The sequence below is a fragment of the Neolamprologus brichardi genome, chromosome 14 (genome assembly GCF_056152115.1).
Source record: "Neolamprologus brichardi isolate AB-2024 chromosome 14, ASM5615211v1, whole genome shotgun sequence".
NCBI classification, from domain to species: domain Eukaryota; kingdom Metazoa; phylum Chordata; class Actinopteri; order Cichliformes; family Cichlidae; genus Neolamprologus; species Neolamprologus brichardi.
The window spans coordinates 3,277,088-3,295,670 of record NC_142117.1 but is presented as its reverse complement, the minus strand read 5'-3'; the positions used below and the strand labels follow the sequence as shown (position 1 = coordinate 3,295,670).

At 40.2% G+C, this 18,583-nt stretch overlaps 1 protein-coding gene across 1 annotated transcript; it reads right to left on the bottom strand.

Moving 5' to 3' along the window:
• Positions 1-1,197: 1,197 nt before the first annotated feature.
• Positions 1,198-13,589, bottom strand: LOC102791571 (tissue factor-like). Its single transcript, XM_087850641.1, has 7 exons — positions 13,436-13,589; positions 12,167-12,281; positions 6,688-6,777; positions 5,160-5,251; positions 4,814-4,992; positions 4,222-4,381; positions 1,198-2,276 (listed from the first exon to the last, which is right to left on the bottom strand). Exons 1-7 carry the CDS (start codon positions 13,500-13,502, stop codon positions 2,140-2,142), a joined length of 840 nt encoding a protein of 279 aa, XP_087706767.1. The 5' UTR covers positions 13,503-13,589; the 3' UTR covers positions 1,198-2,139.
• Positions 13,590-18,583: the final 4,994 nt, after the last annotated feature.

The window sequence follows — 18,583 nt, the reverse complement described above, 5'->3', positions numbered from 1 at the left end:
TGGGTCACAAAATAAACTTTTAACATATTTTCAGGTGAGAAAGTAGCTGTGTAAACATCAAATATCTGCTCAGTTTATCAAGATATCACATATTTGCAAAAGTGCTTCGACGTTTTCGGAGATGTCTGTTACCCACCAGCTCAATAGCTCGCCGGGAGCTCGAGGGTCACTGATGCGGCCGAGAACGGCACAACACCCGGCACATCATTTTCAGATCACCGCGGACTTTCGCTGCTCGGGTTAAACATAATATATAAGTCACTTAGATAATCTAAAATGTTATTGTTGGGCTTTTTTCAGTGTTTTGTTTGTTCGTGAGTAAAACGGTTTGGCTGAGGTTAAAGTTATTAGATTCGATAAAATAAAACTTTATTAATCCCCCGGGTGGGTTCCTACGGGATTTTCACACAGCTGACTAAACATTAAACAGAAGTATGAGACGGTCGAGAGTTTACGCCAGTGTCCTGTTATATTTTAGATAGCAAGGAGCAGACGGCCGAGTTTATTAAACTCCACTGAGACAGCGGTGACGCTAATCAGAAGGCTAGACCGTCCAATTTCACAGCCGTTTACTTCCGGCCAACCCGACCTTCTGAGGACCCGGCCCACGTAGACCGCGAAGGCCGGGTCCTCAGGAGGATGCAGCCCATTAATTTGGACACAATCCCTTTTTAACAGGAGGAAACCTCCAGCAAGACCGGGCTCTGGGAAGGGCAGTCATGAGCCAGCACCAGATGTGGGGTAAAGAGGTGCGTAGTGAAAGGAAAAGATTGGATTGATAAAGAATTTGGAAAAGATGTTTTATTAATTGTGCTTTGTAAGAAAGAATTGTTTCATATTTGTAACATTTTTACCTTCAGATATTCATAAATCAAAGACTATGTGTCACAATTATCCTCTTTTTTCCTGTTCTGAGGCAATTCACAGACAATTTCAAAGACAAGGATGGAGCTCTTCTGTTCAGCCCATTCTGCTGTAGCACTGACACATGGCTCCAGCATAGAAAGCGTTGAATTCCTGGTGCTGGGGCCGGCCAGCTGGGCCCAACACCAGTCTTTGTTTACTGAAAATGAGTACAATGGATTCAGGACGGCCCAGCAGCAGTGGCTGTTGGCAGAAGTATGAAATCAATGTTTCTGCTACATTTGGGATCTGAATGATCGATGAAAACAACAAGATGAGATAAAAGTAGCAAAGTAATCTTCAGCTTTTATTTAACACTATTTATATACAAATAGAATAATTCATGGACCCTTTGTCTCCCCCCACTCGTGAGAAAATAGCTGCTAAATAATCCACTGTGTTCACTAACCACCAGTGGTGAATTATAAGACCTGGACATTCAAATCTGAAACATAATGGGTCAAAAAGAAGAAAAAGGCAAACGATTTGGCTCAGACACACAAATATGTTGGAAAGTCTTCCTAAGTAACTGCTGACGAAACAGCACATCAAGCTGATGCAGATATGACATCAAAACGAACTTCACAGCTTCAATTACCAGCTGTTCGTCCATCTTCTTCTACTTAACCATTTCAGGATCACAGTTGGCAAGAGCCTAACCACGGTGTAAGGTTTTACAAGGAGAAATGAGACAGACAACTATTCACACGTATGGGCAATTTAGATTCACCAAACTTAACCCCAATAACTTCATGTCTTTAAACTGTCAGAGTACCCAGAGAGAACCCACGCAGACATGACGTGAAAGGAAAGGCTATTCAAACTATTTGCTTTTTCTATAATCTTAAACCATTTAAACATGTTTTATAAATGAAGATTACAGATAAACTGTGATTGTGACTTAAGGATATATTTCAGTTACTTTAGAAAAAGAAATGTTGTTTAATGAAAATTACTCTACAGCCAATGAGCTCCATGCAAACTAAAATTGAGTTGGACGCAGGTTCCGCCGAAAAACAAGCTAATACATGATGCCGTATCATGACTTTGATGTAGCAGACTGGTTTTCCTGATGTACCCGATGATGGCACAAATGAAAGGACAAACACTGGTGAATGTGAAAAAGTCTTTCACTTTCAGTGTCAACCAAATAAAGACCTTGAATATGAAATAAAGAAATAGAACCAAGGTTACAGTGTAAACTTGGTTTCAGAGAGCAAACTTAACCCAAGCACTTTACACTGGTGCTGATGACTGAGACGTTTGCAGAGTTTTGTTTCTCTGGCGACAGCAGAGGACGGTCACCGTGACGATGACGATGAGGACTGTTAACATGATGAAGCCTACACCAACCCATGCTCCAACACTCAAATCTGCAGAAAGAACAAGGGTCACTGTTAAATAGACTACCTGAGCACTCAAAGTGCTTTATACAACATGCCTCATTCACACACACACACATCTTTTCTTTGTCTAAGTGCTTTCTATCTAATATTCACACTCATGCATCAAGAACAACTGTAGCTGAGGAGGCAGAGCAGGTCATATACTAATCAGAAGGTTGGTGGTTCGATCCCGTCTACAAGTATCCTTGGGTAAGATGCTGACCCCGAGCTGCTCTCCGATGCATCTACTGGAGTATGAATGGCTGTGTCCCAATTCAGGGTCTGCACGCTTGAAGTACGTGCACTACGCGTACTACGGACGGTGCGTACTATAAATACAAGAAGTGCGGAAGTGAGAGGCTTGTGAAATGGGACGGTCTAGCCTTCGTCGCGCTGTTCAGGTTGCCTAGCAACCATGATACTAACCGCGAGAAACGTTACATACAGCTTTGTTTGACAGAAATGAAGGAGAAAAATGTTTTGTTGGTCAATCATTTTTGTCATGACATCACTTTGATTAGCTGAGTATCTGAGGCTGAGACCACAGGACCGTAAAACATGATTGTTGGGCTTCATTTCTGTACCGAACAGTCATTTAAGATTAGCTAGTAAATAACAATTAGCTGATGTTGTTCATGAGACTAAAATCATCTCACTGTGGTAATGTAAATATAATATGGACAATATTATAGTTATTGTCAGATTATTATGAGATATATATATATATATATATATATATATATATATATATATATATATATATATATATATATATATATATATATATAAGGCTTTACAACCAAGTTAACGCTATAAGTACAAACATCACTAGTGTCACACAACTCTGCCAACATGTGGCCAACAGCAATGTTTTAATGTTCTTCATTATTAAACATTCGCACATAAATAAGTGACGTCATATTCAGTACTTACTTTTGACAGTCCACTCTTCTGCCGCTCCCTTCTGCCGTATTTTGCGGCAAAATTATCCACACCCACCGCCGCGCTATGAATTGTGGGATATATGGGACCACGAAGCGTGCACCGGACCACGCTTGATATTTGGGGAAATCGACGGCGCATTTGGAGTATGCATTTGAAGTACACTTCGAATTGGGACAGCCGTCGTCGCGTGGCGGTGACGTAATCGCACTTAAAATGCGTACTTCAAGCGTGCAGACCCTGAATTGGGACACAGCTAATGTGTGTGAGTCTTAGCTAGGAAGTGCTGAAAAGCATAGAAGTGAATGTGGCATGTTGCACTTTGAGTGGTCTGGGGGAGTAGAAAAGCACTTTATATAAATCAGTATCGTGCCCGAGGATAGTTTGGTATGCATGCTGGAGCAGCCAGGGATCAAACCATGAACCTTCTGATTACTACATGACCCGCTCTACCCCACAGGAAATGTAGACAATCAGTGTTACCACCTACACGCTCCTTATTGTTTAAGACTGCAGATGTTGATGATAGTTACTGAATTCTGTGACAACAATATCCTGAGTGACATTAAACTTAAATCACATCCTGTCAGCCAGTTCCTTCTGTCTGAGAACGTTGTCACAGTGGATGACTCCACATATTTGGCACAGATGTTCAACGCCCTCCTGTTTATACAGCACTCGGAGTACACTGGCTTATGACCCACTGAGGCTGGGTGTGCCTCCTCCTAATCTTGAGCTGTTGAGGCTCCAAGTGTTAACAACTATACTATAAAGCCAATGGAATCAAATCAAATCTGACAAAATACCAAATGAAGGCGTCTCAATTTCCAGCAGGGGGCAGCACTCTCCCTCTAATGCTGAAATACACTGGTTGTTTATTACTGAGTACTTAATGAGGAAGAAACTGCAATTGAAACAACTAATAACAAATTTCAGCATGTATTCACCAAAGCTGAAATAGTTTACAGAGTTGCATGTAGAACATGTGTACCTTGGTCCTGGGATCCTTCTGTGCACTGCTGCAGGCTCCAGGATCCCTGCTGAGTGGCTTTGGGTCTGGATCTGATGAACGCTGCCACCATGAAGCAGTAACTCTGTCCTTCATCCAGCCCCGGTATCACTTTGATACTTGAGTCTGATATCTCATCTCTCTAAGGGGTAACAGGGGTAACATTTGACTGATGGTAAGACCAGGCACAGCAGAAAACAGCTAGCCTACACACACAAATGTTGTTCTTTATTTCAAATTCTTAGAGCTGCAGTTCTGGATTTTTAGAAGATGTCCAATTACATTGGTAATACTGACCAGTGTTGAATGAAACTAGCCATAGGCCCTGAATCTAAAGGCCCAGATGAACTTGTTACTAACTAACTAACTAACTAACCACTATGTGGGTGCCTATAGGATGGGCTGACCACACTAAGCAGAGAGGGACCCATAGTAAGGCCCATTGCTAGCCCATATTTGTCGTGTGAGCAAGCCTAACGTGGAGCACTAACAGAATTACATGACAAAGGTATAATTTTTTCAGCTTAACAACATAATTTCACTCATTTCACTTTTAGTGTTAACATCAGATTACCTTTCCTGTGCTTCCAGACTTGTAGTAGCGGATCTTATAATTAAGATCTTTTTTCAAAATGTCTCTGATGCTGAGTTGCTTCTTACGATAATAAATGGAGGTCAAAGGATCAGTGATGTTCACTATTACTCTTCTGTCATCCAATGGCTTCACAGTGAAATTCACAGCGCTGATGTTACCTGGGGACAGGACCAGCCAACAGTTATGCTGAGACTGCATGCAAAGGTTGATTCATGCGCTAAAAGTCAGTTCAGTTAGTTTACAACATCATTACTAGAGTGAGTGAGTTTTTGAGTGGATGGGTGCTCTGCTAAACATTTGTGTGTGTGTGTCATATATAACCTACTCTCTCTATAGGGATTGAACTTGGAAGATTGAGTGTGAGGGAGTTCATAGTCCATGTCCGTGATTTCTGTTAGAACATCAGCAGAGTAGACCCTGTGAAATAGGGACAAAAAGAATACATCTGCTTTGGAGGCACATTCATCTGCACTTACATGATACATTACGAGTCAAACGTTTGGACACAGCTTCTCATTCAGTCATTTTTCTTTATTTTCATGACTATTTACTAGAGGTGGGAATCACCATACATCCCACGATATTATTGCAATTTTTTTTTTAATATTTTGCGATATTCAGATTCTGTACATAAAGGTAAACTTTATCAATATTCATTTTCTCTAATATCAAAGTCTCACACTCAGTCTTTCTCTCATTTCAGTTTTATTGTTGACAAACTGAACGGTTTGTATTACAGTCTAGTCCAACTTAACTGAATCAACCATCTGGTACAATTATAGCTATTCTGAACTATGCAGTTTATGAAAACTATGCAGCCCCTTCAGCAACTGAAGAGTTTGAAAGTCAATTAAAACAAAATATAATTTTACATTAAATAAAAAAGTTTTAAACTTAATTAAAATAAAACATGTCTTAAATTAAAATAAGTAAACTGTCATGTTTATTGCTGCCAAAAACAAGTTAAACACATTTGGACAGTGAAGGAATGTCAGGATTCTTGCTCAGAAAAAGGATCAACATGCTCTGAAGTCAGAGCACAAAAACCTTTTTGTAACAAAATATCGATTTCTGCTGTCCCTGTATCCATACATTATTAGCAAACAAAATATCACCATGCTACACAGTATCAATTTTTCCCCCACCCCTAGTATTTACATTGTAGATTCTCACTGAAGGCATCAAAACTATGAATGAACACATATAGAGTTATGTAGTAAACAACAAAGTGTGAAACAACTCAAAAGATGTATTTTAAATTCTTCATAGTAGCCGCGCTTTGCCTCGATTACTGCTTCGCGCACGCTTGTCATTCTGTCGATGAGCTTCGTGAGGTCGTCACCTGAAATGGTTTTCCAACAGACTTGAAGGAGGAGATGATGAGAACTTGTTGACCTTTCTGCCCTCATTCTGCCAACCTGATTTCTGCACAACACAACTGATGCTCCCAATCCCATAAAAATGGCAAGAAATTCCACAAATTACTCCCGACAAGTCACACCTGTGAAGCAAAACCATTTCAGGTGACGACATCATGAAGCTCACTGAGAGAAGGCCGAGGGTTTGCAGCTCTGTCAACAGAGCAAAAGGGTGTTTATCAATGTTTTTTTCTTGCTACATAATTCCATATATGTTGCTTCATATGATTTAATTTGTAAAGTAAACATAAAGAAAAACAATTAAATGAGAAGGTGTGTCCAAACGTTTGACTGGTAGTGTACATATAACTTTTCTTGAGTAAAATCACAGAGCACAAATATTGCTGACAATAAGAAAAGACTCAAAAGTAAGAGTATAGAGTAAGCTTGATGTAAACCAGATGTGTTTAAGGGTGATGGAAGTGTTGTTCTTACCTATCCGAGGCGTTTAGGGACTGTGTCAGGTCACATTCTGATGCTGATATTTGGATACAATTAGGACTTTCTACCCAGTCAGCATCGTCACTGCAAGTCACACAGCAGTTACTGTCATTCTGACATGAACACAGTTTTTAAAACTCCATTGAAATGTTCAGCTTGACATGTCTGGATTGTGTTTTTAGGCAAGCAAATATTTCCTCCTGTACTCATGATATATGCAAGCAATACATCAAGGTTAATTCACTTTTTCAGTTATTTATTTGAATCACTCTATCACTGTGACAGTCTGCAGGTGTGAACTCTTTCTTTAGGCTCTAGGTGTTCTTCCTCGATGACAGATGCACGACACTTGAAATATTTAAGTAGTCTTCCCAGCTCGTGGGGCTCTCTCCCTTGCCACCTTGACTTCCCATTGAACCCCATGAGTTGTATGATCTTGTTAAAGATGTTCATTAGAAACTAACACAGTGTTGTGTCAATTTAGGACCAAAGCTGGGATGGCTGGTAAAGAATTGACCAGGTAATCCACGGGACAACTGCTGCCTAAGCAGAAACCGTTAGCTATCCCACATGTGTCAGGAGAATGGCTGAGGCTTAATTTTAAATATTGTATAACAAGGTAAAACTGCAAATGTTTTTCCCCTAACTCTTAAACCTTTAAGACCTACCATAGAACCAAGTCCGCCAGAGCTTATATTATATGTTTACATGCTGTGGAGCCATTTTTGGGAGCATTTCAAGTTGCTATACATCAATACAACTGTTATAGACCAGATTTTAATAATATGTCTGCATTAAGTGCATAGTAATTATATAAATTGCAAAAAAGTGCAATAAACTACAAAAAAATTGAAAATCGTTTTTGTTTTTTAACATATATTTCTAGTTAGAGAAATTTAAGAGGCTTATCCCTCAAAACTGTAAATACAAAGTTGCACAAAATAGTTTCCCACCACAGGAAATTTATTTTGAGTGTCTTCATAGTTTTATTTTTGAAATACACCAATTTTTATACACTGCAGGAAAAACAAAAATAAATATTATAATGCAAATTTGCAAAAAAGCAGCATGTGCATCAAAATAAACTATTTCCAGCAGTGCAATATGAGTCCTAAGCATCCCAGAAACCACACAGAAAGTCATAAAGTCAAACATAACTTTTAAAAACACCAGTATAGGCTCATGAGGCCCTGATGGTAAAAAACTACATTTCCGCGAAAATGACGTCACTTCCGGTTTCGGGCAGGTCATGGCGGACATGTGATAGTTCGCGCTGACGTCTAATCCAACGTAGGAAGTGTTATGAACAGCTGATCGGATCGGCAAAGCCTGTTTCTGGAATATTATGTTTTTGTTGCTGCAAGTGCTTTTTATGCAGTTTTTGCAAAGCTATATGTGGAAGGAAACTGTGACCGAGGACAAGCTGATGGCATAAGATGTAAGTACAACTCCTCCGGCTTCATATGCAAAAAAAATTATTCTATTCTATTCTATAACTTTGTTCATATTTAACAAAATAAAAATGCAGACGTACGTTTGTACTCTCTGCTCGTATTGCTTTCATATTAAATAATTTTTTTGCATTTTAAAGAACTTAGTTTAACTTTGCACTGAACAACAAACAAATCCTCCCTAACAAAAAAGTAACTTCAAGAGACAAATTGCGTTATATTTCTTCATGTCAATATATGGGCCAGAAGTAGGGGTGACGTGGGCCGCAAGTGGCCCCCGGGCCGCAAGTTTGAGACCCATGTTCTAAACACTGTGTCTCTGTGGCTTTCAAACCCCAAAACATACTGCGCCAACAATTGGTCCGCCCCAACGATCTGGTCCCACAGCTCAACCAGAGTAATATAGTGTACACCAAACCTGTTCAAAGGGCCACAGCCTCCGACGGGCCCTGCCTGTGGCAGAAACGCAGAGTAACATAAATAAACCACACAACTGGTGAGATAATCTTTGAGAAGATTTCAGCTTTTGTTGAAGACAGCATGTCTGTATGCTTGTAAATGGGCTGGTTTTTATAAAGCGCTTTTCCACTCTCACTGAGCACTCAAAGCGCTTTACCCATTCACACAAGCACTTTATCTAAGGTTTTAGTGCTTCTATCACTCCGATGGATGCATCGGAGGGCAACATGGGGTTAATATCTTGCCCAAGGATATTTGGTATGTAGGCTGTAGCCTGGGATCGAACCACCACCCTTCCAGTGAGTAGATGACCCACTCTACCACCTGAGCTACAGCCACCTTGTGACAGACGGGGCTTCATCCATGGCAGGAAAAGTGAGCGGTTTGGCTGTTGCACCTCAAACCTTTATTGCAGCAGATGGTGTTGTGTGCAAAGCTAAGCACGGAGCTCAAAACAACAATGGACAGTGTGATGGCTACAAGTAATTAAAGCCTCCAGCACTGCTTGTTCCACATGCTGCTCTCAGAAATGTGTGCTGAGCACCATGACCTGTTATTGCACCATGATGTCAGGGGGCTGTCCAAAGGCAGGGCACCGGAGCATTTCTGTGATCTCAAAGAGGAGATCACAACTTTCCTCTGCAACAGCAGGCAAACAAAAAGCAGAAACACATTTGAATTGCACGAGGAGAACAGCTTTATGGCCAGTGTCTGCTTTCTGAGCAACATATTCAAAACATGAATGACTTAATGTGTGACTACAAGGCAGAGGCAAAACTGACACCGAGCTCGTGGAACAGATGCGTGCACTCCAAGCCAGGCTGAACCTTTGAAAGAGAAGTTTTCTGGTCGATTGGATGGACTTTACGCACAAAGGTGATGAGTTTTGCCAGAGACTCATTTAGTGTTTTAACAGAAGGGGACTTAAGGAAGTGATCCCTTCCACTGACGAGGGGAAGAAGACGTTTGCACCAACGGATCTTTGGACCGATGTCAATACACACCAGTTCCCTAACATTAAGAAAGTATCAGTCGTAATCTTCAGTATGTTTGGGTTGATGTACACATGTGAATCAAGCTTTTCGCACATGAATGCAACAAAAAGCAGCTCTCGTTGCTCACTGACTGACAACATGCTTCACTATTGCCTTCAAAGGTGCACTGACACTTACGAGCCAAACGTTGCAGCTCTTGTTCAGAAAAAATGTCAGGTTACTGTAGACTTGCATACTGTTGATTTAGAACAAACCTGTATTCCTTCAGTGTGCAGCAGTAAATGTTGTGTTCATATGTGTTACTGCTACGGGTTTGTGCACTGACAGCTTTGATAGGATTGATTGTTCTGTTAAATGCACTTTAAGATGTGTCTGGGTCACAAAAGTATGAACTTTATTTTGAAAGGGAATTGTCCAAATATATATATTTTTTATTTCAAATGTGAATAAAAAAAGTATTGCTACTAGCGCAGGCTCTCTTCAGCTGTAGCTCATTTATATGTTTTTTGTGTGCGTGTGTGAAATGTCACAAGATTTAAAAGAGAAAAAAATAATAAACAACTTTTTTTCAATACATTTGTGTTGGTTTGAAACTTATGGTGATCTGCTGCTTACTGGCTGCTAAACAATATCAGGCCCAGATATATTCCTTGGTTTTAAAATCTGGCCCAACTGACTTCATAGCCGTGGTGTACACTGTTGTGCCAGGAGGATTGCCATGATTTACACACTGTGGGAAACCAAAAACATCTGGATCCATTTCAGTTCACCCGTCAAACTGCTTGACCGATAATGCAATGTGAACGGGCCTTCACTCAGCCCTCACACACCTGGACACTAGAGCCTCATGTATCAGGATGCTGTTCATAAACTTCAGTTCAACATTCAACAAGATCATTCCACAGGAGCTCAGACACAAACTGGATCAGCTGGCGATCAGCGCCTCGCTCTGTAACTGGCTGCTGGATTTCCTGACAGGGAGACAGCAGCAACACCTCCAGCATACAAACGCTGAATACGGGTACTGGAATACATCCAGGTCCACTGCCGGTTCAGATAGAGGGGGAGGAGGTGGAGGTGGTCAACAAGTACAAGTACCTCGGGCTGTGGGTGGACAATAAACTGGACTGGTCATGCAACACAGAGCACCTGTATAAAAAAGGCCAAAGCCGACTGTACTTCCTCAGGAGGCTGAGGTCTTTTAACATCTGCAGGAAGCTCCTGAGGATGTTTTACCAGTCGGTGGTTGCTGGAGTACTGTTCTATGCTGTGGTGTGCTGGGGGAGCAGCACAGCAAAGAAGGATCATCCAGGCTGGAAAAACTGATCAGGAAGGCTGGCTCTGTGGTCGGCATGAAGCTGGACACTCTGGTGACAGTGGCAGAGAAAAGGACACTAAAGAAACTGCTGGACATTATGGACGATGCTGGGCATCCTCTGCACACGGCCATAAACAACCAGAAGAGTCTGTTCAGTGACAGGTTGCTTCTCCCAAAGACAAGAACCAACAGACTTAAAAACTCCTTTGTCCCACACGCCATCAGACTGTTTAACTCCTCTCTGGAGGGGAGAGGGAGGGGAGACAGGAGGACAAAGGAGGGGGGACAACTAAGCTGTAGTTCCTCTCCACTTCACTGTGTAATACCTTTGTGCAATACTTTTTGTTAACAATCATACTTGAAATGTGCAATTCACTTGTATTTTTATTTTTATTTTTATTCCTATTTATTCTATTTATCCCCTTTGTATATTTTATCTATATATGTCTTTGTATTTATATATGTGTGTGTGTGTGTGTGTATATATATATATATATATATATATATATATATATATATATATAATATTCTTGACTCTGTAACTTCTGTCGGTGCTGTGCTTTTTGGAAAACAAATTTCCCAGAGGAACCTACCCGAGGGATTAATAAAGTTCTATCTTATCTCTTATCTTATCTTACATCCAGCAACCACGCTGCTGTCAGCGTCAAAGACTCCGACCTAAAGGAACACTTCAGTGTCTTCGATGTGCTATTGCTGTGTGATTATTACTATTACTGAAGGCTGCATTACAACCTGCTGGCTGCAAATAATCACGTCACATCATCACACAGCCTCTTCATCAGATTTGCAGACAACACAACTGTAGGTCACATCAGCGACAACGATGAGACCTACTACCAGAGTTAAGTTACTAAAGGAGTTAATAGTGGTGCAGTGACAACAACCTTTCCCTGAATGTGGAGAAGATTAAGGAGATCATCGTAGACTTCAGGAGAGCTCACACCGTGTACGCTTCACTAACCATCAATGGTGCTGCTGTGGAGAGGGCGAGCTGCACCAAGTTCCTGGGTGTGCACATCTCAGAAGATCTCTCTTGGTCAAAGAAAAAAGCCTCACTGGTCAGTAAAGCCCAACAATGACTCTACCTCCTCCACAAACTGAGGAGGAGGAGCCTCAAAATACCCACGAGTTTAAAGGCGTCTTTGAGGGTCAAAATGTGGCTTTAGGTTAGGTTTAGGCTACGTGTCAGGGTTAGGCATTCAGTGTGTGTGTGTGTGTGTGTGACTCACCCAGAGAACCTGACAGTGTATGTGTAGTCAGAGGGTGTCACACTCCAGCGAAGATGTGTGGTGAAGTCCAGAGACACCCAGTGCACATGTTGAGCTCTGGGTGCGGAGTTCACATCTGTGAACGAAATAAAACATCGTCAGTATTTTCAGTTTTCCATGACTCCTGCTTCCTGTTTTCTTTGGGTTTTTGTTTTTATTTTACAATAACTGAGTTGAATAAAGGATCTTAATAAACCATTTATTTTATTTATTTAAGCTGAGAAAATGATGACAACTCCCTCAACATCTTCATGATCAGAACCAAATTAAAGTCAGCGAGTCAGCAAAGGTCAAAAATGAGAGTTTTACATAACAGAAAGTTAAACATAAAGCGAATACATCTGTTAAAAACTGTAGTGGAAGATTTTGTTTAGTTCAGCATATTTAGAAAATCCTCACATCTGTGCGCCGTAGACACCCTCATGGGAAGGTTAATGAGTCTCCATTACTAATACATTTACTCACAGACGCCTTTCAAAACACTCAAGTTTACAATACAAGCAATTCAATTACAAGTCACAGTATGGATCAAATGAAAGCTGGAAGATGTCGTAGAATTAAAAGTCAGTACAACAGAGTTTTCAGATGGAGAGAGAATCAATATTTCAAACATGGTGGTGGGAGAGCTAAAGATGAGGGGCAAAGCTCTGAAGCCCAGAGGGGGTCAGATGAGCAGATGGCATGATGACAGTAAGCGAGAAGGAGCATCTCAGAGTACAGGAAGGAGAGGTGAGGCGATGAATATCACATTATTACACAACGGTACGTGTTCCTACCAGACGAATCTCAGTTTGTCACTGTTTAATTTAAGAAAATTAGCAAACAACCAATATTGAATTTTGCATAAGCAGTCAGTGAGAGCAAAACCTGATGGAAAGCTAGATGAGTAAGAATGAAAATGCAGTTTTCTTTCAAATGTGACCAGAAACCAACGAGACCGTACCACTGCTACTTTCTAAATATTCTACATTTCTATCAGATTCTCTGCAATATTTCAGAACATGTCTTAATCTATAATTGTTGGACATTTTACTGTATCATAATACCTAGCATGAAACTTTAAGTCCTGTGTAAGATGCTTAACTCTTCTGTCTGTGTTCTCTATCAGATGAAATAGAGCCTGCTGTGTTTGAAGGACACTGGTGTCTATTTAAAATGTCTCACACCAGTCGCCTCTGTCTGTCTGTCTGTCTGTCTGTCTGTCTGCCGATCATGTGCTGTGTGTTTTACCTGCAGTGGTTACGCCGAAGGCAGACAGAGAGAGTCCCAGCCAAAGCAGAGTTTTTACAGTTGCCATGTTAGCACCAGCGAGTCCTGTCTCTGTCCTGATCTGTTAGCTGAAGAGAGCAGAAGGAGCTGAAAAGGCTCGGTGCTGCTTCCGTTCAGCTGCACACACAAGAGTAACGGGGTGGGGTATGCTGATCCTTCCCACATGTTTGCCTCAACATCGGGGAATGGGGGAGGAGATGTTCTCAAACAATTTGCTCAATCCGAACTGTTTCCCTTCTTATTCATCCCTTTACAGCGTTTACAGGAATCGGACTGTGATCGTGCAGTGTGCAAACTTTTGCAAAAGAATGAATATTTACATTTAACCTGTCTTATCATGAAGTTCTTCTTTGTGGAAAGGAATTTGCCTGCACTCCACGGTCTGTCTGTTCAATGGTGGTTTTGTGAGGGCATGCAGTTTGATGCCCTGTTGCCTTGACAACTAATAGGCTTTGTGTGAGTGGTTCAGTTTTACTAACTTCTAGGTCGCCGGGAAACTTGTTTCTTTCTGGTTTCACTCAGCAGCAATGCACACTCAGTCCATAGAAATACCACACAGTACAAAATAGGATGCATTATTAGGATGCCACACAGGCACACTATTGTTATTATACTATGATTTTGCAGAAACATTATGTTGCAGCACAAATACTATTATTTGGCAGAAATACTGATCTAGAAACATACAAGCACACATTTCTGCTAAATCATGCTATTTGTACTAAAACATAGTAATTGTGCCAAATCATATTATTTTTGCTAAATAATAGTATTTCTGGTAAATCATAATTTTCCTGCCAAATCATAGTATTTTAACAAAATTACAGTATTTGTGCTAAAACATGGTATTTCTGACAAATCATAGTATTTATCATAGTATCATAGTACCAAATCATAGTATTTATTTACTATGAGTTGTCAGAAATACAGTTTACTTATCTAGAAACATACAAGCACACATTTCTGCTAAATTACAGTATTTCTTGAAAATCATCAAATCATAGTATTTGAGCCAAATTATATAATTTTTGCTCAATCATAGTATTTGAGGCAGAAGGTTAAGTGTCTTCACTTCTTTACATGTTCTACTTTTTCACCTGTTTCGATCACAAATTTAAGTTTACTCAACTCTTTTCTGCAGAAAGTGCAACTTTGTTAGCTCTTGTCAGCTAATTTTTCAGCTCCCTCAGTTGATGCCTGTTGATGACTGGGAACAAATTACCAGCGTCTTTGCTGATTTGGCTCTCCAGCCTGAGCAGCTGTTCTCAGAGCGGGAGACCTCGGTTCAAATCCTGCTTATCGTAACATTTTTTATTATTTTTTTGTATTATTATGTATTTATTTTATTTTCGGTTGCTACAAACGGGACAGACATGACTCGGGGATAGGACAGGGAGAAATAATGAAAGAAAGAGAGAGAGAAAGAAAACCAGAGGGGAGAAGAGACGGTGAGAAAGTGGGGAAGAAAGAAAGAAAAATCACCTGTATGGAGAAAAAAAACAGAATAGAAAGCAAACAAAAAAGAGCAACATAATAAAAACAGCACCATCACAATAAACTAGCTAGCAGTAGATAACAGTAGATACTAAATATTAAACGATATTGTGCAGCACGCAAGAGAGACAGCGCACAATGTGCTTTGAGGCAGCAGCCAAGAAAGGTGTAGTTTGTGTCTGTGCACACCTGTGTGTACACCTGTGTGAACACCTGTGTGTACACACAGGTGTGCACCTGTGTGAACACCTGTGTGTACACCTGTGTGTACACCTGTGTGTACACCTGTGTGTACACCTGTGTGTACACCTGTGTGGATCAGCATGCTTGTATTCCATGGCAACATTTTTTTTCAGTGAACACTTTAACTTTCTAAACTCTTTTCAACACATATTTCAGCTTCTTAACTGCTTCTCAGCAGAGTTTTCAGTTTTTCACCTCTTTTCAGCACAAACTTCAGCTTCTTCAGCTCTTTTCAGCAAATTGTTCTCCTTCTTCTGCTTTTTTCCGATTCCACTGCAAAGCATTCACACAGCATTTTCTCAGGAAATGCAACTTTTCCTAGTTACAATTTTTGCTCAGTCGCTTTGAAACATTTCCCAAAACACCTTTAAAGTTCTCAGCAGTGAAGAAATATTTCCATAAACATGTATGAAATACACTGCAGCTCACCCAGAGAGTTCATATTTTAAAGTCACAGGTTTGTGTCAGTGAAAAGGACAAAATTAAAGGTTTAGAAATGTTGTAAGAATAATTTCAATTTCACAGTCAGGTCCAAAACATTTGCAACAGTAAACTTGAGCTTGAAAAATCCTGTTAGGGATGACTGGATGTTATTAGTGGGTCCAAACATTGCAGCGAATCCTTCTCCTTACTATGGACAAGGTGAAGAACCAGCAAGTACTGATTCAGTCCACTGCAGTGAGATTTATCTGTCGGGCATTCAAAGAGCACCTGATTCATCAGGACAGGATGAAGGAGATCCTGCCAAGAAACATGACATGTAGATTGTTCATTTGGTAGAAATGTTAATAATTATATTATAATTCCAACAAAGCTTCATCTTGGATGACTGGCAGCTGTAAGCCTGACGGCCAGCATATTTAAGTGCATATAAATGCATGGTTATCATTTGATGATATTTCATCTATAAAAACATGAATTATTTTATATTTTCGGAAACTTGGGGGAAACTCAGCTGTTGAAGTAACCGTGAGGAAGAACTGAGGCTTTTAGTTTGTTAAAAAACTAAACATATATCACTTTGTTGTTCTAATGTTGGTTGTACAAAAACATGTATGAGAACTTTTACAGACTCTACCTTCCCTTCGCTCTCCATCCATTCGTCCCTGGGGTGAGCAGAGCAGGGAAAAATGCCAAGGAATGTGGCTGTGAAGAAAGCAGTCAGCTCTTTTAAATGCTTGTGGGAATTCATGCTTCCCATGATTTAACCTATTTCAGATCATCTAAAAGCCTCACTGGGAGCCAGTAACTATGTGGGAAAAGTTCAGCAGTCGCAGTCATTTCCATGAAACCTTCTGGTATCACGTAAGCACCAGAGTGACAAACGTTGACCCCTCCTCCACACATACACAGGAACACACACTCACTCCAAAAACCCACAAGCGTACAAAGTATTTGTCTTTTTTTGGTTCATTTTACTCCAGGATTGTTTGTACATTTCACTTTGTCAAGGAAACGATGATGATGTGGATGAAATGCTGGAAACAGCTATACTAAAGCGCGTGTCCTTTCTAGGGTTTCCTGCGTTAAAGTGTCAGAGTATCTGCTTTGCTTCTTCACTGGTTAATAAACAAAGCCTTGCTGTAAACAATGAGAGCCCAGACACATGTTTGTGATCACTGCGGCACCAACACCAGCGCACACATGCAACATGAAATCAGTGTGATGGTGCAGCCAGTCTTGTAAAATCACTGCTCAACAACCAAGTCAATGTTTACATCAAGTAAACAGTGATAGGTCCAAAAGTAGTTATTTTTCCTTCTTTAAGTGCAGTTTAGCAGTAAATGAAGGGTTTAACTAAAGTGTTGCATTAACCTTTAAAGAATGAAAACCATTTCTATGCACAGTTCTCCATTTTCAGGCTAAAATGCACCATTAACTGGGAAGTATTTTCCTGGTGTGCTTCATCATTACTTCATAACAAATAAAGCAAACAAAACATATGCAGTTGATTCCAACTCTGGAATTTGCATCTGGTAACTTTTAAGGCTTTTAATTCTCAGTGAGGCCCAGAGATGTTGATGCAAGACGAAGAGGCTGAAAACCCCAAACAAACTATCAGACAGAGCAAAACCTCTGCATACATGCGTCCATTGTTAAAGGAAGGAATACTTTGTAAACACAGCAACACTGTCTCTGGTGGGCTCTACAGTGAGCTTTCCGTCTATTCGATGCAGATTTTGTAAACAGAAAAACTACTGCAGAAAAGTGGCTCCAAAGCCTGCGTAGTTGCTTCTTCTTGAGTCTTCTCTTTTTAGAATAATAATCATCCACCCAAGCAAACTCTGAAAAAGAAATCACCACTAATCCCTTCTGTGCTCAGCCAAGTGCTGTCCCGAGAGCTTTAAGTGGTGCCTCAGACTTAACTTGTAGACATAAAACAGAAAGGCTTGACTAACAAAAGTGTAATATTTCAGCCGGTCCTCCCTGTGCTGGAATGTTGAAATCTAATGAGTGATAGTCGTGTAAGGAATGCCAGCTTCACGGAAGGAGTCAGCATGGTGTCCACATGGTTACAAGGAAATTTAATGACTCAGCCGGTCACTCTGACACATCTCACTCTAGTACCTGACTCACGTCGTAGCAGAGTACATGTCTGCCTGTGCTGTTGGTTCACACCAGGCTGTTTTACGTAAACATTCAGGCCTCCTGCTTTGCTGTGTGGACTCACAAAGTTATGATCTTGCAGGCCTGAAATGACTGTCAGCTGCAACATTCAAATCCCAGCTGGAGTCTTTCTGTTTTCAAAACATGTGTACTCGTTAAATCCATGGAAAAGTTTAAATGAAATGGACAATAAATACAGCACAGTGATGAGTTTATCTCTTAACACTGGGACTATGTCAATTTAACCAACATGTCTGCTGCTGCTGCTTCACCAACAGTAGAACCAGCAGTGTTCGGCAAGTTGTTTGGAAAAGTAATTAATTACAGTTACTAATTACTTCTTCAAAAAAGTAACTGAGTTAATAACTAAATTACAAGATTCTAAAATTAATTAATTACTAGGAAAAGTAACTATTGTGTTACTTAAAAAAGTTGTTTAACCCTCTGGGGTCCAGGGTATAATTGGCCATTTTTAACTACTTTTGATGTTTCCTCTACATTTCACCTTTAAAAATGATTTACTTTGCCTTGTTTGGTCTCATTCTTTTCAGCACAACCTCATGTGTCTGAATTTACAGTCATGTTTTCATTTTGACAAACTGTATTAACACAACTGATCTAAAATCAGACAAAAAACATAAAATCCAAGTAGAAAAAGTTATTTTTACTGTAACAACCACAAACATGTTTAATGATCATATTTCATAACTTTAAATGTAAATATAATTTGTAAATTGTAGTTTATTTACAGTGCAGAAAATGACA